The 21,257-nt window shown below is 39.4% G+C and overlaps 2 protein-coding genes across 2 annotated transcripts in view; one reads left to right on the top strand and one right to left on the bottom strand.

Moving 5' to 3' along the window:
- Nucleotides 1-4,712, top strand: part of PON1 (paraoxonase 1) — a 31,815-nt gene extending 27,103 nt beyond the window's left edge. Inside the window, exons 8-9 of the mRNA XM_063100541.1 lie at nucleotides 1,910-2,038; nucleotides 4,554-4,712. Coding sequence (XP_062956611.1) covers nucleotides 1,910-2,038; nucleotides 4,554-4,712 — 288 coding nt within the window. The remainder of the gene's footprint in view (nucleotides 1-1,909; nucleotides 2,039-4,553) is intronic.
- An 8,422-nt stretch (nucleotides 4,713-13,134) lies between these two features.
- Nucleotides 13,135-21,257, bottom strand: part of PPP1R9A (protein phosphatase 1 regulatory subunit 9A) — a 327,703-nt gene continuing 319,580 nt past the window's right edge. Inside the window, 5 exon segments of the mRNA XM_063100030.1 lie at nucleotides 13,135-13,588; nucleotides 14,875-15,057; nucleotides 16,947-17,066; nucleotides 18,958-18,987; nucleotides 18,990-19,272. Coding sequence (XP_062956100.1) covers nucleotides 13,376-13,588; nucleotides 14,875-15,057; nucleotides 16,947-17,066; nucleotides 18,958-18,987; nucleotides 18,990-19,272 — 829 coding nt within the window. The 3' untranslated portion in view covers nucleotides 13,135-13,375.

Below are 21,257 nucleotides of genomic sequence, written 5' to 3'. Positions count from 1 at the left end.
GCAAATTCATAGAGACAGAAAGTAGAATGGTGGTTACCAGGGGCCAGGGGAGAGAGAAAGAGGGAGTTTAATGGGAACAGAGTTTCTGTTTGTTACGATTAAAAGTTCTGAAGATGGATGGTGGGGATGGTTGCACAACATTGTGAACGTACATAATGCCACTGAGTTGTACACTTAAAAATGGTTAAAATGGCAAATTTTATGCGATGTATGTTTTTATTGTAATAAAGATAATTCTTCCTTTCCCTCCCCCCCCAGTTCCAAGACTCAGTCAATGAATTACACTTCAATGAGCTTCAGTCTCTAAAACTGGGGATATTTGTTAACAGAGAATACAATTTTTCCCAAAGAGAATAATGTATTAACTTTCCTTGATCAAGAAATGTAAAGTTTTCCACCTGGCTTTGTAGGAGTGTGAGACGTGATGCACATGCGCATTTCAGTGAGTTAGCACAGCTAAGGATTACTTATTTGCAAGGCAAGAGTCCATTTCTGGACCCAGAATGGGCTTCCTGCTGGGCAGCTGGCTCTTCCTTGGCAGGAACCATATCTGCCAGATACTCTGCGCTCTCCGGGTGCTGAGCTCCTTGCACACCACATGGTGGGAGCCCAGCAATTGCGTGTTAAATGAACGGGACCCCAGGCTTCTGTGTCCTTCTCCCGCTCCCACCCCCAACTCTCATCTCAGCAAGCTTTCATCTGCCATGGAATTTACCCATTGGCTGTACCCCTTCCAAAGATAATAGCAGAGCACTGAGACAAATATTTTCTTCATTTAAAGGAATTAATGTATCAAGTAAGTAGAGTGATGACACTGGGATGGATGGGGGCGCGGGGGACAGAGAAAGCCTGGGGCTGAGTTTGACCAGGGGCTGCTTGCTCAGCCGTCTCCTTTGGCTAACCTTGCCTGTTTCCTGGGTGAGAAGGAGCGATGGCTGTGCATGCAGGTGGGGATGAGGCTCTGCTGTGATGCTGGAGCCCTCCTAGCCCTTGGTGGACCTGTGGGGACAGCTCTCATTTTGAGGAGGAAGCAGGAGGAAGCTCTGGCTCACTGCAGCTGCCTGCCCATGCTCTGGCCTTTGCAAGGAGTCACAACTAGTTATTTACAGGGTCTTGGGCATTGAGGTCCACCGGCCTCCGAGGTCCATCATAGATATTGTTTCTCCAACTGGGAGTTAGAGATAAACAAATAGACGGGATTTCTCCCTAGCGGAAGGCAGACAAGATGATGAATGGTGGAATTAAGAATCGTTCGTATTATTTATGATCCTGGTACAAAGCCTCTACAGCAATCTCTGCAGTCATCACACGCTTGCAACTTATATTTAGAGAATAAGCAGCAGAAGAACAGGGAGTTGAATAACATCAGGAAACCAAAGAACAAACTTTTCCTCAACTCCAAGGCAAAAATTAGACCCTGGGTGATCATTCCTTCTTTGGCTGCACAGCCTATGGTTAGCCATGAAAGAGCCTCTCTTTCGTCGATGTTCTCATGAGAAATGAATCTACATTTCTTGATTGTTTCTTGAATGCTTATAAAAATATCATTTGCACATGCCATTTTAGAAGGAACTGTTTTATGCTGTGCTTAAAACTTTTCTTCTTTTTCAGTTTTCGGTTCACGCACAGATGTTAGTCCAAATGATTTCATCCAACTTTTAACAGGCTTTCTTGGCTTTCCGGATCTTCCCCCTACCCCATCTGTCCTGGAAACTGATGAGATACTAGCATAGACGGAAGGCCAGAGGAATCCCCTGAGTGCTATTGCAACGGGGCAGAATTGTGTCCCTGGGAGCAGCAGGGTTGTGACTGAAGACAAAGGATAGTTTTCCCCGACTTACTGCATCATCGCCTCTCAATTTTTTTCACTTCCTGTCTTTTGTTCTCTCCTTATTTTTAATCTTGGAAGTCCCTCGACGTTGACACACTTGTGGATAACATATCTGTGGATCCAGTGACAGGGGACCTTTGGGTTGGATGCCATCCCAATGGCATGAAAATCTTCTTCTATGACCCGGAGAATCCTCCCGCATCAGAGGTTGGTTTGAAAAATGAACCAAATGAGTGACTTAATTCCCAGCCACCATTTTTCAGTTGAAAATACAATTCTCCATTATATGTGGAAGTAAAGTGGGTGTGGGGGGGACATGGATAGATGATCCAAATGATCAGAAAGAAAAAGAACTTTTGGAGGTATTTTAGTCAGAGTTTAGGCAGGAAACAGTAATTTAAGTTGGGTAATTTGAGGGGAGTTTAACGAAATGACTCTATACATAGGTGTGGGCGTGGTGTAGGGACCTCAGCAGGGGATGATGCAATACCCCAGGGCTAGCAAGGGGGCAGGTAATGGGGACAGCAGTGTGTACAGAGGGTTGTCTGGGGGGGACCTGGCCTCTGGTTGAAGGAGGAAGCATGGAGAGTAAATACCCCACCTCCCTCTCAGCCCTCCCATCCTTTACTACTGCTGCTGCTGCTGGAAGTGGGGAGCAAGGAAGCCCCCCTCAAAGTGACCTCAGGGCAAGTCAGGGCAGAATGGAGAGTGAGCCTAGAGGGCCAGGGTAAGGAGATCCAGCACTAGACAGGACTCATACCTTTATTTCAATAGTTTCTCCAACTCGGGAATTTACAATAGTTAGAGAGCATAATGGTGCCACACAGCTATGGGTTAATCATTCATTCGTTAGCTGCCTTCCTATTGAACTCCCGCTTCCTGTGTCAGTGCATTCACCGTAAAGCACAACGGGCCATCCTCCCTGCAGGATGGGGAGAGAAATCACTCGCTGGAATTATTTTACCTTAGAAGACTTCTTCTTCCATCTTAGTTACAGTACTTAAAGACATTTTTTGTTGATGGTCTTTATTCAGCAGACTATCTTGGCAGTGCAAATAAGAATTTGAAACCTACTTTGTGTGTTTGAATGTTTATCTTACCTGGTATTTTCTATCTTGAGTCTTCAGTATGTGCTAATTATACTTGTTATTTACATAAACTACATGATATCATTTTTGACATATTTGTCTATTACTGTGTGTTTTTAAAGCTTAGTTTGAAGAGTCAGTCTTACCCATCCACCTGTCCAACAGAAAAAAAATTTAAGGCTCTTAGCTGTTGGATAAAAAAAATCAAATGTGTATTTTCAATTACATTATGGCTCTCATACCTTTTATCTCTAGGTTTACAGGGTAATTGTGATCATGTTTAATGGCAAATCTTTTGTGACTTTTGTAAGTTTTTAGCTATTAGGGTTGCTGAATGTTATGTTTAATAGAATTGAAGAAATTTATTCTGTGGAGTGTTCCCCGTTCAGAACTGAGCAGAACATTAGATTCTAATTTGTTCTTGCTTGTTAGCTCATTTGGTGAACTTGGGTCATTTGCGATAGCATGGACTTGGCTCGTTCTGGAAAAAATAATTCCTTTCTAATGATGGATCTGGTAAGGAATCACAAAAAGTAATAACAATCTATTATGTAGTGCCCTGCCGCATCGAAGTAATTTTGTTTTATTAACCAGAGGCTTAGTTAAGCCAAGGTGCACCATCAACTATGTCCCTGTAAGTAACTACTACATGTTAATGTCATGGCAATTTCCTAAGACAACTGTCATTGGTGCCAGCTGTTTTAAAGAGGTCATTTTGAATGCTCCCGGTGACCCTTTTATACCTAGGCACTAGCTTTCTTAGTCCGCCCTACTGGTGTTTTTCTGATGTAGGTGTCCTTTCTTCAAGTCACTGTATTTTATACTAAAAGCTTAATAATAGAAAGTTAGAGTTGAAAGGAAATTTAGACATAATCTAGTCCCACTCATCTCATTCTACAGATGAGAAACAAACAGTAAGTGGAAGGTCCAAGACGTGATCCACGTCTCCTGCCTCAGGGTAGTGCTCCTCGTATTAGGTTGAATCATGTGACATTGCTATTTTTGTCAGCCAGAATGATTAAATATTGGCTATTTCGTATGGTCAGCTTAACATGATACTACACTGTTGCTAATGATTCAATCAAATTTGTTCTCGACCAAATGAAGAAAACCGAACTTATAAAATCTCATACATTTAGAAATGAGACCTTAAGTTCAGAAGATTGGATGAGTGTGGTAGAGAGATGTGAATTTTTTGAGATGTTTTTTTTTTCTTTTGGGGTCTGCACTTAAAAAACAATGAATTAAAGGCAAAAACCCAAATTCTTAGCTTATCTGAAAAGACCAAAAAAAGGACCTGAATTACAGCCTGGCAACAGTCTGGCTGGTGCTGAGCTACAGCTCCCCGCTCCAACTTGCTGTCATCCCCACTGCTCCCTAATCATGCCCAGGCTGAGCTGCTCATTCACTTGTCCTGCCTAGTTCCCATAGGCCTTTGGACGCTCTGCTTCTTTTAACCTGTCAATTTACAAATGATGAAACAGGTCTCTTAAATGCAGAGTAATTTGGGAACAAAATATGATTTATCTAGTTATATGAAGTGATATGTCTTCATACGGATAAAGGACCCCATGCTTAAAGTTGTTTTAAGTGACTTTTAGAAAGATATTAACCTAATTTTATTTCTTTGATAGGTGCTTCGAATCCAGAACATTCTAACAGAAGAACCCAAAGTAACACTGGTTTATGCAGAAAATGGCACAGTGTTGCAAGGCAGTACAGTTGCTTCTGTTTACAAGGGGCAACTGCTGATTGGCACTGTGTTCCACAAAGCTCTTTACTGTAAGCTCTAACAGGCTGATTCGCACCCATGCCATGGATACTGTGAGTCCCTCATTTCAACCGCTTGCCACAGTCTAAGGGGACTCAGTTATCTCAGCTAAACAATGAATGTTGACCCTAAATTTGGATATCATGAAGCATGAAAGTGCAGTTTAACTGGGAGCAGATATGATGTGTAAGGCTTTTTGAGATATCAAATCGATCTTGCAATACTTAAAACCCTTATATACCAATAAATATCTTTTGCATTACAATGGCTAAATTTATGTCAGTTGTCAGGTCCTAATCATTTAACTGTACAATCCCGAAAGTACTTTCCCGACATCTGTTCCCTGAAAGCACCGGAGTGTATTGCCGCCTTGCCGTGTCTTGTTGGGAAAAGAGGAGAGCAGGACAAGCTCGTGTGTGGTCAGAACTCGCTCAGGAGCTCCTGCCCCCCTGCTGGCAAACTGGATGCACACTAAAGTCACCCTTCAACCCCAGGCACTCCACTTTAGTGAAGCTTTCTCAGTAACCATCCCCCTAGATAACGACAACTCTCCTTTTACTCTTCACTTTTTCAATCCTCCTGTAGCAATGGCATGGAAGGAAATCTTACAATTCCTGAGGGTGTCGTCACACCTGAAAATTCTGAGTGTCTTGTCTCGGCATAAATTGTACGTTTTAGTTTCTCTGACCTAGTGAAAGGAGGAAGTTTGTTCACTTCAATGACTGGATACAGAATGAAGCCCATAAGTGACTCAGGTAAAGATAAGTGTCCCCAAAGTCTATATTGTTGATGAGGTGGGGGCAGGGGGGTGGGGAGGGGTCCTATTCTAACTTGCTTTGGAGAAAAAAAAAATAGAAAGGCAAACAAACAAACAAACAGAAAAGATCGACTACCTTTTGGCTATCTTCTGAGGGACATGACTAGGAAGAACACGTGACTCTATTGTTTTGTTATATAAAGGTTACCTATCTTTGTTTGTTTTGAACGTAAAAGCTCCAGGCTGAAGTATTTCTTTGGGACCTTAAGGCAGTCACTTCAGAAACTTCAGAAAGTTTTTCTAAGGCACTTGTCATAATGATGGTCTAGCATTTGGGGGAAAATGTTTTGCTGATAAATTAAGAACCGCTAACAGTTTAAGATCACTGACTGAAAGTAATAAACAGGAACATTTTGTTTGGATCATAAAACAGTGTCCTCACATTGGGATTGGCATCTAGTCATGATTTCAGTGGGCATGTCATGTGCCCTATGAGGGTCAATTATTCAGAGATGCTGTTCACAACCCAGGAAGCTGGATTCTCTGAAACACTGTTTTGAAACTATCAGTGAGTGTGGTGCTCAGGGAAAAAAATCCCATATTTCCTTTAAAAAGAAATCTCTTGAGCAGTTAGCCTCCACAACATCTTCAATAAAATGACCATATTCTGTTCTTTCTAGAACAAGCAAATTCTCCCTCGAAAAGAATGCTATCCAATTGACATAGCATACACTCAAGATCATTCAAATAGGGACATACCTCGGTTAGGAATTTCATAACATACACTCCAAGAAAGAGGAAAACAGCTTAATTTATTCTGTAATGTCCAGATCTAATTTTTGCCTCTTTTAAAAAATTTTAACATTTACTTCTACATATTTGTGAGGTACAGTGTGTTGTTTCAATGCATGTACATTGCACAATGGTTCACTTTTGGGTAGACAGCATAGTTTTGTACCCATTAGTCCACCACTTCTCCTCCCCCACATCTTCCCTGGCCTCTGCTCTCTACGGCTATAAGAACCACTTTTTTTTTTTCTTTAAATTCCACATGAGTGAGATCATGTGGTATTTTTCTTTCTCTTCCTGACTTACTTCACTTAACATAGCACAGTGCCTGCCATTTAGTAAGCATTCTATGCGCGCGCACACACACACACATTTTGGCAGCTGGCCGGTAGACGGATCAAACCCTGGACCTTTGTGTTAACAGCACCACGCTCTAACCAACTGAGCAACCAGCCAGCCCCCTCAGATCTAAATTTTTGCACTGCCAAAGGTTTAGTCACAGATAAACTATAATTTGTATGTGTGAGAAAAATAATGGAATGAATACCTCTCATTTATTAGAGCCAAGTCTTCTGAATTCTTAAGGTTTTAGAAATAAAATTGTTTTAAAAACCCTGTACTCTAGAATGCACCTGATTCTTTCTTAGCTTGCCCCTCGCCGCATCACGCTGACTGCTTAATGGCTGTGTCACAGACCTGTTCCTGGCTGACAGGGATCAGGAACTGATGGAGAAGTAGCGACGGGGAGCAGAAGGGGGCGTGAGGGGGCTCCCACTGGTGGCTTGGCTCTTTTAACTTTATGGCCAGTTCCATAATTGTGCTTTCAAATGTAATTCCAGCTGCCGATTTACACTTTATCAGAGTTAAAACTTATTTTTAGTTTCATTTCCATGAAAAACGTGCAGTTTGCTCTTGATTGACAGATATGTTTTGACAGTTAATACAGGTTTATTCAGTCACGGCTCGTTTTAGTTGAAGGTGAAAATGGAACAGGGCAAAAAAAAATTACTTTGACAGAGCTCAGCATTTCTTTTTATTGCATTCGTTGTCTAACAACAATAATACTCATTGGCAAGAAATGTATTTACACTAACAAATTAAATTTAATCACAGGTATTTTTAGATTGGTCAGAAAACAAAGGATCACTGTGATATTTTGCTTTGAATGCTTCTGAAAACCAAAGAGTAAGAAATGTCATTTGAAACAGAATAATCTAGAGAAGTACATATTAACCAAGCACAAGAGAACAATTCAAACGTGGCACTATTGTCTCTTCCATGCAAATGATCAGACATCAGAGTGTACAAATTAAAGTTTCAGGTAACATGCTATTCATACTTATCAGACTTGAAATTATTTCCAAACAACTCTTTTCCTTTAGTGACATATAAAGAAAGATGAAAATAAACTTCTTACAGTGGAACAGAATTTATTCTCTCTCTTTTATTTTCAGCTGCCCAGCTTTGTTAGTAATATGTAGCAGGTGTACTAGTGGTTTAATTGCAACACCATTAAAAAATACAAAAGCAGCAGTTATGACATTAAATAATATTCAGGAACACATATACATATACATTTTAAAAATTTCACTAAGCACTAACTAAATTTGATGTTGTTGGGAGGTGTTATCTAGCTGGAGTGCCTCTTAATTCCCACTTTTTAAAGCTAATTTAATTATTTCTAGCCAATTGTTCTTTCATGAATGAATGAATGATTAGATCCTTCACAGAAAACTTCAGTGTATAAATAAAATAGCTGAAAGAAATAAAAGTGTACACCTTCCAACAACATAATCACACTGACAACCACTTGTGTTATTTTTGGTGACCACCAAATGCCATTACTCAGCACAAAATGCCATTACTCGGCACAAGAAGTAAATAAATGGTCATATGGTGGCAACATTTCTATCAGAGAGCCAGTAGCCAGTGACTTAAGCATCACAGCTACCATGTCATTTTAGAAGTGTGAGCAGATGCATAAGAACACACAGTACAATTTTCAGCCAGGAAAACTGCAGCCCGCACTTGAAAATGCTCAAAGTTGCACAAATTTCCTCTGAGCTCTAAATTAGCAATGTGCAATCTTGACATCAAAGCATTAACCAAACATTTGAGGAAATCTTATCTTACTAAAATAACAAATATCTAATAAATCAATTTTACCAAAATATATAAACATGTAGAAGGATAAGTGCATTTAGTAGAAATACTTACATTTAAAAAATCTCTTAAAATCTATGAGCCATTCAACATATACACAACACAAAAAGTGGCAAGAAGGCTATGATTACAGCTTGGGTTCTTAACTGACATTACCAAGTTCCATATACAATATGCTTTTTTATGCGATGTGATTGCAGGGTGTATGTGTGTGTAAGATGGAAGGTATATTCACACATATGTAGTTCTGAACACCTACACAAGTGGCATGCACATTATTGAGAAGTTGTCTGTTGTTCTCTCATTCCTTATGTCTTACTCATTTTGAATCCCTAGTGGTTTGGGGGTTGGGGTAGGACCAAGGATTGGAAATCACGTTTCTTTTCTTTGCCACTCTGAGGACCTGGAAGCAAGTCACAGGCTGTGCTTAGTCCACAAGCTCACACATGTGAACCTCCAAGTAACAACCATTCCCTCAACAAACCCACACAGACACCCATGCACAAGCACGTAAGGTGCCTCTGTCTGCTGTAAACGGAAATTGATGCTTTCACTCACCGGGGGAAATTGATTCTGCAGGCTTTTTCTTTCCCCTCCAGCTTCTTAGTTGGGCCTATTCTATGCTGCTACTTCAAGTTACTCAAATGTGTTTTGTCTGGTGTTATTTTTTCCCCAGTATTTTGGACCAAGACTAAATTTCCTGAGACTTTAAATACCAAAAACAAATGGAAACAAAATCTGCCTTTATTCCCAGGCTAGTTTTCAGGAGTGAATCACTGAAGTGCATCAGACTTCCGATAGCACTGCTTTCTTAGAATTTACTCTCCCTCTACCTCTCACCACAATGAAAACAATTCTAGTAGAAAATATGAACATTTTATTTTTGAACCCCATTCTTAAATGCTTAGCTTTAGAATAGTGCACAGGTAGATCCTTGATTAAAGGTAAATTTGAAAAGATATAAAAAGAGTGGGCTTTTCTTTTCCATTTTACCTTTTCATTCAGAGAGCACTGAGGCTTAGAATTGAGTAGGTGACATGAACTGCTATCCACAAAAAGGACGTGCCCCTCATTTCCAGTTCTGTTGGGAGTACCTTTAATAGCTCAAATGGAATTTGGTAATTCTTAAACATCATATTGTAATGAAGGACATTACGCTACAACACATCCAAAGTACAGATGTTTCTTTCAGAATTGTTGGGGCACCTTCCTTTAGAATCTTCTTGAACACTACTGTTAAACAGTGGGTCTCCTCTCTTGGAGCTTAGTCTATATAATCTTTAACATTTATAAATGAGTTAGAATATCTATATGAATGCCAATTTTTATTTACCTTTGTTTACATGTCATTTTCAAACACATGTTAATCCTATTTCACAAAGAACCTAGATGAGAATTCTCTGTCCTCAGCAAAAATCATAAAGGTTGAGGTGCTAGATCAAACAACCTGCGACCATTTTTGTAGGTTGAGCCTGAGGTATTTTGAGATTTCAGGCTAGAGACGACTATAAGGTCACAGGCAGTGGCACAGGTTAATTTGTTTCCTCACTCTTCCTCTTACCACTTTGTTTCCAACAACAAAGGAGCACAAGGTAGAGCTCTCCACCTCTTGCCCACCGAAAGCTGAGTTTGGCACTAGCATCTGTCATACTGCAATCATGAACTGTCGCAAGTTAAAAAGGCTTATTTGCTATTGGGGGTGAGAAATCAACATAAACCCTGGCTAAAGGATGAGAGCCACGGCATAGCTTTATTGTCATGACACTAACGGTGGACCTTCTTCGTCAGGGTGTTAGAATGTACGAAATGAGGTTTCTGCCCTAACTTAACACTCTGAAGTAAACTTCTGACTCTGGTAAAAAGAATGAGAAAATTATTACATAAACTATGAGTTACCTTAAAGGAAATGGTCTTAAACAAAGCAATCTGTTATAAAACTCAAATCCTTTAGTCAAAAACCCTGACCCAGACAGGGCTCACACCACACTCTCTGTCTACAGCTTGGCCTCACCACACATCACCTCCCCACAAAGCACTACCTATGCCCCCAAGCACTTTTGGCTATTCTTAGAGTCACACTGAGCAGTCCTTTAGTAAATATAGCTCATAGTAACCAGATATTACCTTTTTGTTCATTTTCTGATAATAAAAAACTGCAACATCTTTAAGCAACAACTTTGTTTTCAATTGTATGGACAATGAAAACCACTAGCATTAAAGCAGGAATTGTGCAACACACTGGAACCTCATTTAGGTATCATGCACTATAGTCAATAAAAGAAATAATAGGAAAATAAAATGTTCACAAGATCTGAGTTCCTTCACTTTTTTTCACACCCTTATACCAATTTATATTTTATCTTCTGTTGGCCAGTTAAATCAAGTGTCTTATAATGTCAGCAGTTTGAGTAGTAAATTTAAAATAACTCATTTAGACCTAAAATTACTATAATTTAACTAAAAAAAATCAAAATAGTTATAATACAAACTAAATGATTTGAGGAATAACAATTTGATTTATAACACTGTCAGCTGGACATTGAGCTAAACATTAGAAGTGTACAAATAAAGTTATAATAAAGAATAATTATAAGACATTTAAAAATGCAATATAATAGATTATAAATTATGTGCCAAGACACAGACTTATAGACATTTCCAATATATACATTCATTTTCAAATGTTACCAAAGTGTAAACATAACTTAAGATAATCATCCTTCTATTTCCATTCTTGAAACGAATACAGTAAAACTTCCAGTGTAATCCAGATAACTTTTTTCCCAAAAATAAGTACAAATGCCAAAACTTTACAATAGCAAGCACTAGTATTACCAGATTTTTTACTAATTTAGTCTTTTAGTATTAGAAAAGGTTTGCCAAATTTTGTAGTTCATTAATAGTGGCTCCTGGTTTCTCATAATACTAATAAATAGCAAAGCACCAGACATTTCAAGATATTAATAAAATATCCAGTATGGCAGTTTCATTATCATACCCTCAAAGAAGATAGACAGAAAAATATAATGGTGATTTTGATAATGGTAAAACATGATGTTACTTTGTGTCAGCATTTCTGAGGACTGAACGATCTGTACCCAGTGGCAAAAAGGGCTGAGGCTTAACAGACAATACTCTGGCACCAAAAAGGAAATACCTTGGAGAAAGAGCAGGGTTATAAACTTCTAGTTTAGACAATTCCAGAACTTGGACATTCATATAAGCAAAATAAATCAAATCAAATCAAAAAATAAATCACAATGTTCAAAATATGAGATGGAGCTATAAAAGCAGGTCCGCCACAGTGTCTGTTACCTGTAATACTCAAAATCCCTCCCCCAAGCTCTGCGGACAGAACAGTTCCCGCAGAAGACATGGACAGTGCTGGGAACAGAGCAGGGACCTCCACGTAGCAAAGGAAGTAAAGTATTTGTCCAAGAATTCATTTCGTCTCAAGTCTTATTTTGAAACTTGTCTCTTGGAAAGTGGATGACATCATTTTTAGAGTCAATGCAGCAAAGAGAACCAGGCACGTGAGCATAAAAAGTAAAACAAAAAACAAACCAAAGAACTTCAAAATTTGAAATTTCTCAAGATGACTTTATTTTCTCCTCTTTCTGCCCCAGTCTCCTGCACTTGACTTAAATTTGGTGAAATACTGAAATCCTTAATACTGGCTTTAAAATAAGTATAAATTCCTCCACTACTAAAGTGTATCCTATGTACTACCTTAAACAAACTTTAACTGTAAAGTGGAAATCTCTAAAGTATGGAAGAGAATGGCTCAGAACAACCATTCAAAACATCTCTAAAATGTAACTGACAGCTCTCCTTTACAGGAACATTCTATGTGCTCAAAAAAGTTGGTTCTCTGGTTGAATGCTACCCAAATCTAAATCTTCTTTAACTGTTATTTCCATTTTTCTTAAAAGTACATTTATTAAAACACTAACTGAGCCCACTTGGGAAATCTTGAGTAGAAAATATGTGATGAGTTCCTGACTGTGACATAGGCAGGCTGAAGACCTGCCAGAATGTTCCTCAGGAGAGGAAACCTGAAAATGGCAGTTTCCTTAAAAATCAATTTCCTGTTCAATTTGTTGGGGGGAGAAAAAGGAACTGTGTTATGTTTGCCAGTGTTGCTGAAATACTGAATGCACAGCAGTAGCAAAGTAAACAACAGATCCCCATATCCCATGGCTGCATTAATGTCTGATTTTTTCTTCTTTATTCAGCTATATCTGGAGGATAGATGTTACCCTCAGAATCCCAAGGTAATATCCACATCCACATTCTTAAGGCTTTTGCTTTATTCTATAGTTAACAAATAACTATGATTCTTCTCTCTGTTTCTGATGCCCAGCAAGCAGAACAGTTTGCTTGCTTTTTCCCTCAGCAGGTAATTACGTGGTCAAGCACTGATGCTGCCACAGAGGGGATATCTCCCTGTGCAGACAGAATTGAGGGGGAACTGTTCTCATACACTGGAGTAGATTCTGTAGCCCTAGAAGTACTGATCCCAGATCTCATGGCAGCATGCTCTCTGCCATGCATATCTACGCAAATGCCCGGTTTCAGGATCCCACAATGAAAATTCATGGCACTCCATTAACAACACCAGGGTGTGTCATGCTCTTGTTGGGCAAGGTCATGCTGGTTTTCCAAGTGACACAACACACCCAACGCAACACAAGATGTTGGTAAGAGAAGAGAGAAATACAGCTACTTTGCATCTCTCATAAACAAGATCTCTGGTTTGTTAATAAACCAGAGGTGGTTTGGGATTGTTTCAGTAGGTTAAAATGAAGAGTACGTCCTATTATTGCAGAAAATGCAGTTACTCAACACACGGTTCCTCATCTGCCTAGAGCAGCATTACCCCTATCATCAGTTTCTTCATCCTTTGGAGGAAAGCAGGGCAGGAAGAGGTGGGGACTTCTCTTGGAGCATCAACACCCTCCTTGAGAGGGTGTGAGTTACTGCTCACCAGTGCCCTCTGTTGCAGTTGATGTCATCTTTTCTGTTTTTTTGGACTTCCGCTGCATTTGCTCTTGTTCCTTCCTCCTCAGCTTTTCTCTTTGTTTTTCCATTTTCTCTTGGGCCTTCCGAGCCTTCTCTAGAGACATCTTCATTTCCTTGAGTTTTTTTTTGACCATGGCTCGATCCTGGGATGATGTCATTCCAAGTGCCTAAGAAGGAAACATATACACAAACTGGATTTGAAAAACCAATGACTCCTCTGCTACAATGAGATTAATATCACAGTATGTTCAAATTCATAAACTAATTTAAACAAAGAAGAGGTAAGAACTTAGGAAGAGCTGATTGCATTTGCTAAAAATTTACACACTGGGGGGGCTATGCTTTATTAACTCGTGAGTGAATGAAAAAAGAGCACAATTTTACCTTTCCAACTTTGGGCTGTAGGCATTTACAGGTAAAGTACCACTAACCCCGTCAATATTTTCAAAGGGTAGGAGTGGGCACCTGCTGCCACAGAGGGCTCCAAGAAGGGCAGGAAGAATTGAAATGGCTTCCTCTCTGCCAATGCATTCATTTACAATGAGAGCCAAAAATGTCTTTGGGGCCAGAATGCTCATGTCAGCATGACTAGGCATTCTCTCCCTGTAGGCAGACCTATGAAGGAAGGTTGATAATGAGGAGGTTGCTCGATGAGCTTGGAATTCAGAATAAGGGGAGTTGGTTATGTACTTTAAAATGTTTCATGACCTTCAGAATCAACAGCGGGATGCATCCATCTCCCCAACAGAGACAGCCTTGTCAATGGGGCCTTCCTATTCACAAGCTACTGATTGATCTCTAACCTTTTCAGGACTGTCAAGGATACTCATCTGCCCATCAGCCTAGCAGGGGGTTGGGGGACTGAGGGAATGGGGGAGGGTGCGTGGAGCTGGCTGTAAGCTCCTTCTGCCCTTTTTCCACAGGGGTGGGTGCCACCCCAGTCTCTAAGAGACATGGACTGGATGAATGGAAATGAGCGTGCAATGGAGGGGGCGGGAAGACATGGCCTGCACATGTTTGGTCAAGAGAGTTCTGGGGAGACCATCATCCCAGTGTTGGAGTGGTGTGTAGGGAAGAGTTGGGGGTGGAGGAGAAATGAATAAGAAAAGGAAGATTCATGGATCTGGGTCTTAACTAATGGGATGAAAAAGTTCACACTGGCCATTATTAAAACTCATACTACATTTGAAGTAAGTAGAGTTAATACATGGACCATGTGTTGCTGGGTGGAAGCAATGGAGAGGGTCCCTCGCTCTCCTAATCAGCAGCCTACCAGTTGATTTAGAACCCCTGATGGACTTTCCGAAACTTCATTTACAACTCAGAAATAATTCAACGAGAATTACCTCTCAGATATGCAGAATAGAATGCTCTTATCTGATGAAAACATTTTAGGTGCTATGAGTAATATAAATTATACCTGGTTACCTAACATAGACATATAATTCTTTACCTTAAGTTTATTTCCATCCAACTGCAGGAGCTGCTCTCCAGTGATGTTTTGGGCACTGAATTCAGATACATACTGCTCCAGATTTAGGCTCATTAACCAGTGAGAAACCTGCTGCACGCTCCATTCATGAACGGCCCGATTCTGACACTGACTGTGTTTGGGTGACTGTCCATCGTCAAGGATCTAAGATAGGAATGTTACGCAGTGTTGTTAAAGGACCAGAATGCTCTGGCTCATATTATGCTATCAAAAGGAATTTCTTAACCTACTAGAGCCACATTTATTTTTAAACCACAAAATGATAAGTTAATGGTTCTAGTTGTGTTAAAAAGAAACATACTTATTACCTACATGCTTTTAGGTATTTGCAATTTAATAAATTCCCCCAAATTAAACAGCATGATTAATGTAGGAAGTTTAATATGGAAAAAGATAGACACTAATGTTGCAAGCTTTTACCTTAAAACACACTGGAAAGATTATCAGATGTAGGAAACAAATATTTCATGAATCTCTACATGCAACGTATTACTCTGCCTTTATCCTCTGATGAGACATGAGAATTTTGTAAAATTACACTAAGAAATATTGAGGTATCTTTCACTTGGAAGAGGAGAGACACCTACTTGGGGGAAGCTTCACAACCATTATTTCATTTGAGCATCAAGAAAACCTATGAAGAAGGTAGGGCAGGCAATACCCATAATTACTTTTAATAAATGAGGAAACTGATGCTCAGAAAGTCTACGTGATCAATCCAAGATCATGCAGCCAGTGAGTGGCAGAGCTCAACAGTTAGTGGTTTACTCCAAATCTCAAGCTCTGTCTACTGCAGAATATTCCTTTGAATAGTGCAAAGGGGCAAGCTGGTTCCTAGAACCGCTAAGCTAAGAGGAGATGAAGGCAATGATGAGGTCTTGGAGGAAAGACAGGAGTCACCTGCGTGACCCGTGTAGGAAACACAGAGGAGGGGATGGGCTAAGCTGAGGTGAAGGCAAAGGAGATGAAAGAGAATAGATCATATCAAGGTAATGGTGATGGGATAAATCGAGGAATCTGGAGGTGAAATGTGAAGATCCCCTTGACTCAAGAACATCTTTTAAATAAGATACAGACAACGAAGTCCTCAATTACACAGAGAAGTGTTCTTGCATGGTTTGATTTTTAAGTCATCTGCAAAGAGAGCAGAGCTGTTCACACAGTACCACAGGAGCCAGCACACACAGCCCACTGATAGCTCACCTCGTCATCTATCATGTCCAAGCTCTGAGGGAGGGAGCAACAAAGGAATCAAGAAGAAAAGTGTTACAGAAGCGGCAGACACCACATGTACAGTACACAGTTTTAATGAAGTTAAAATCATGCCAATCTCGAAGAATATGGGCAGAAAAGTTTACAAGGAAAAACCAAATTTTACAAAACAAAAAAATCATGTTAGAAAAGAATAAATAAGAACAAATATTTAGAGCAAAAATATCTATATTTATGGTGCTCCCTGACTCCCTCCCATTTGCGGGGAATGAAGTCAACTATTAATGTAATAATTTCCTGCCTCTCGTACATGTTTATCTCCTGATAAATTTTGGCAATGCTAATCTTGTCCCTGGCTTCTAAATAAGCAGTCTCATCCTATTTTCCCGCCTTGTGGGAACTGTGCCTTTCTATTGCAATGATTCTCAATCAGAGCCACACCCTATTCAGAGGGAATATTAGAAACTTTGGGGTAGGGGTGATTTGGGGGAGACAAGGGAGAAGGAATGGATAACTTGTAAACCTACACGTGATTTCTGAGCTGTTCCCCCACTTTTGTTCTCCAGTGCCAAGTCCCCCTACCATGTGTGTTTCATATACAGATGTAAAAGGGGTCTGTGCAAAGCTTAAAGGGTCTCAGAAAAAACACATTGCTTTCATGTTGAGAGAGAGAAGGAGAGAAATCATGAAGACTTCATATTAAATATAAAGCCATGGTCCAGATGATTTCTATGCAAAATCTACCCTAAAATATTTTCCCAGAATCATGGGTAAAATGTCCAATTTGAGAAAGCAGTTCTGTCATAGTGCCATAAAAGTACCTCATCTGAAGACAGTACTAAGGACTGGGAGAGCCCAGGTGTTTTGGGTTCTGCTCCTAAGCCACTCAGGTCTGCCGAGCTGGTACTGCTGGGACTGAAGTCATCATTGAAGGTAAAATTCTGTAAAGATAAATCAAGCTCAGTGTTAAGTAAGCACAGTGAGTGAACCAGAGGTAGGTGTGCCTGCAAGTTCTAAAAAGGCTTTTTTGAAATAATCTTAGACAAAATTCATGTTTAGTTCAGTGATGACCTTCAACCAGGCAGTGGTTGAGAACACTGCACCTTCTGCAGTGGACAGGCAGTTCTGGGCGCTTTCTCCACCTGATGAAAGGATAGGTGTTTAAGGGAAATGATTCTTCAATTTCTCTTCAAGGGTACAGAATTCATTATCCTCTGCAACTGCTCAGAGGAGTTAATATGAAGAAGCCTATCTTCTCTGACCCTAATTGTGATGAGTAACAGTGTAAGTAAAAATACAAGATGGTGTGGAAAGGCTGAGTTATTGGGAACAGATGGCAATTCATATCAGAAAGAGAGCTGGAGCACTCCCGGGAAGGATTGCTTGTTGGCCGTGATAAATACCATGACAAATGGCAGATCCCTTCCTGGATGTACCCTTCAAGACAATGAGTTCTGGGAGCGGTCACAGTCTGGCAATACACTAGTAAATACAAGCTAAAATACAAGTGTCTCCCGGCACTAGCAAGTTCCACAAAGGCTGTGGCACAGAACGTTTCCAAATAATCACCCGGGGTGGGGGAGGTGGGAGTGTGTAAATGTAACTTCCCCAGAACTTCATTAGGATGTTCAGTGGATATTAAAACAACTTAACAATGGCTATGTAGCTCCCTTTGTGAAAGAAAACATTTTAAACCAAATCTGGAGTCTCTTCAGTGAAGGATTAAAGTAGAATTTTTCAAGCAAGTTTTAGATGTCTCAGATCCAATAATGAAAATGTTTCATGGCCGAAGTGGTCTACTGCTGTCAAAACTTCTTTTGCTGATAATTCTAGGATGGCTAGATTCCCAGGAACTCTAAGCATTTGACCAACACCATCTTGTTTCTTATCCCACTTCTTAGGAATTACTACTTTTCCATTAGGTTCCCTTGTATTGGGTTTAGTTGGTTATCAAGAATAAATACAATGTCAGAGGCTGAAGAATTCAGTACCAAACAAACTCCAAGGTTTGCTAAAACTTCAGAAAAGGAGGCTAAATCAGAGCACACGGAGCGAGGCCAGTAGAACATTTAAGCAGCAGGGCATTTAACATAGAAAATCACTGTTTGGTATTGTCAATGGAGACATAACCCCAAACCCCAGTCAAAACCCTTTGAGCTGTTGACCTCAAGAAAGGAATTAAGTTCAAGTAACATTAATCACATATTTCTGAGAAAGCAAAGTAAACACAGATAAAAGGAGACCAAACAACATGTGAAAGTTAGCCACTGTATGTTTTTCAATAAAATGTTAGATAAGGTTTGCAGCGTCATGCTGGAAACAACCATCATGCATTTAAAAACAAATAATGCCCATGCATATAATACCTAATTCTGCTAAAGTTAAAGAACTTTGGTGACAGAATTAAAACAGTCGCTCGACGTGGAAGTTTGGTATTAAAAAAAGAAATAAGTAAGGGTGCTATGTCAGCATTGGTTTGTTTTAAAGAGTTTCATTTAGATGTACTGAACATATATTCAGCCCCCAATTTATTTGTTTTCCAATAAATCTTGAAGAACCCAGTGAAATAGTTTTATAATGTAATTTAAAGTAGAATACTTGGTAAACAGATCTGTCATACTGTTTCATGGGATTCAAATGCATCCTTCCCAGCATGGCTTAACTGTCAAACTGAGATTAAATAGCAATATGTGAAAAGACAGGCAAATCAAAGAGTAATGCACAATCTAGAACAGAACAGCATCACAGTACCGAAGAAGGTGAGGTTAAATGAGGCTTTCTTTTTTCCCCCACACAAGAAATACCATGCATTGTTTATTGCAGTGTTATCACATTGTTTTTTCGGATCCAGAGAACACACACACAAGTTGAGAATGCCTTCCAAAGATTGAAGAGGAGGAGGGATTTGGGTTTTTCTTGTTTGCTTTTTTAATCCATGTGTTTTCTACCTTGGACCCCATTTTATCTGAAATTAGAGTCTCAGAAGAAGGCTGAAGGGGACTTGTAGATGAAGGCTGGTTCCTGAAGGAATAGGATCCTTTCCGGCTTTCATTAAACCAGGAGAAAGGCATGCAAGGGGAGCGAGTGGAGGCTGGAGCTGCTGAGGGTGACCTGGGCTTCCAGTTTTCCAGCCTGCCTCTGAAGATCCTGTTTTGTGGAAAAAATGGTGTGTTAGACAAAGAAAAGGCAGATGTAAGACCTACTGAACCAAATTCTAATAGGACTCAGAATATGGACTAAAGTTAACAGTTTGAGAAATTGTTCTACTCAATAGAGTAAAAATTTTACACTCTAGATTATAACACTAATCTTAATAGTTATCTTTTTGCATCTAAATGGATTCCACGAAAATGATCAACATTTCCTTATTGCTATTGCCCTGATAGATTTTTATTAAATGTACCTAATAAGTGTATGAGGACAAATTAAAATCAGGGAAGGGCACAGTCTTCGAGGAACTGCTGCTAGGCTAGTCTTCCCAGCATTTCCTTCATCTGAGTGACATAGCGCCTTGCCACTAGAGGCATTAGCTCACAACCAGCATTCTTTCCTGTCTTTCTCTGGACTCATGTTCTCCATAGTCTGAAACTTTAGAAAATGGTACATTTAAATAATTTGGCAATTTCGGGGCTCATGATACTTTAAGCAGAACACATAGCTTATTGATTTTTTTATCATAATTTTAGTGCCTTTTTTCAAGAGGAGCATGAGACCTAAAGCCCTCATATCCCACTAGGAGGTCCAAGGTCTACCACTTCCTGAGTACATGGCCTTGGACATTCTCTCAGTCTCTATATCCCCATCTGTAAAAGGTGGATATTTTTTGTATTTCATGTGTGGTTGTCAAGAATTAAATGAGATAATATGTGTGAAAGTGCTTTGAAAACTGTCAAGGTATAAAGGTCTATGTTTATTGTTTAACATTTAAAAAACTCAAAGGCATTTAAGGAACAATGTTTGAAAACTGTTTTTTCCCCCTTAATGCAGGCAGTTTCATATTGTATTTATCTTTTGGTTAAGAGAAAAATAAGGATCAGGACCCAAAGTAGGAACGGGTAGTGGTTTATGTGCATCTTGGAAGAGGTAGCCTCAATATTTCCAAATGATATTTGATGGTAAGCCTATTATTTGATAGCTGTTGATATCATGACAACAAAGAGATTCCCTTTCAATTAAAAGTGCTTGAACACCATAGCTAGACAACTTCTGACCCACACATATAATGAATTTCAGTCTTCTCACATCACATTTCAAATATATTTTGAAATATGTATTTCAAATTTATACAAATAGTATAATTCCTAACAATTTCTGTTTATTTCCAAATCTTGCTGTGAGAACCAAATGGGACAATAAATATAAAAGCATCTTGTAAACTGTACAGCAATATGCAAATGCAAAGGGATTATAAAAATGATAATTAAAGAGAATGGAGAAGTCATTTTGGTAAAATACTGAGATAATAAGTTGGGTGAGTAAAATTGTTGGTCACACTAAAAATTCCAGAAGATCTGATGATTTTAATAGTGTACTTCTTAAAGACAACAACAACAAAAAAAAACACAAAGAAGTCTGCAAGGATTACAGAAAAGACCAACCAGAGATATGTCAACCTTCCATTTTACCCTAAAGTCTCAACTAAAAAAAGCTGTACCCTCAAATCTACCTACTTATTAGTAAAAGATGGGAAGAGGGTACTACAATAATTGGACTCAAGAAAGCCTGCTAGCAGAGGCACACTTGTCTTCTGTAAGAAGCACTTTTTATTCCTGGGCCATGGACCAGTGTAGTATTTCCTAAACAAGCCTGATAAGAATCATCTGGGGCATGTCTTCGAATACCAATTTTGGTTACCCAGACTTACAGAAATAGAATTTGGGAAAGGGGAATGGAAGAGTTAACCTTAAATCGGTATTTTAACACAGGTCTGAGCTGACTCTTAAAAGTTTTTAACAGAGTATCAATATTTATTAATACTATCCTGAATGCAAATATGAGGTTTTTGAAGCAGAGGAGATTATTATTCACTTACAGAAAATTGTTGTGCTGGGTCCCCATGCCCAATTTCTCCCTTCCAGGGTAACACAATGAGAACCAGATGTCATCCTGCACTTGGTCTACACAGCAGGCGA

This window comes from Cynocephalus volans, chromosome 6 (genome assembly GCF_027409185.1).
Source record: "Cynocephalus volans isolate mCynVol1 chromosome 6, mCynVol1.pri, whole genome shotgun sequence".
NCBI lineage: Eukaryota > Metazoa > Chordata > Mammalia > Dermoptera > Cynocephalidae > Cynocephalus > Cynocephalus volans.
This window is presented reverse-complemented; position numbering and strand designations above follow the sequence as displayed.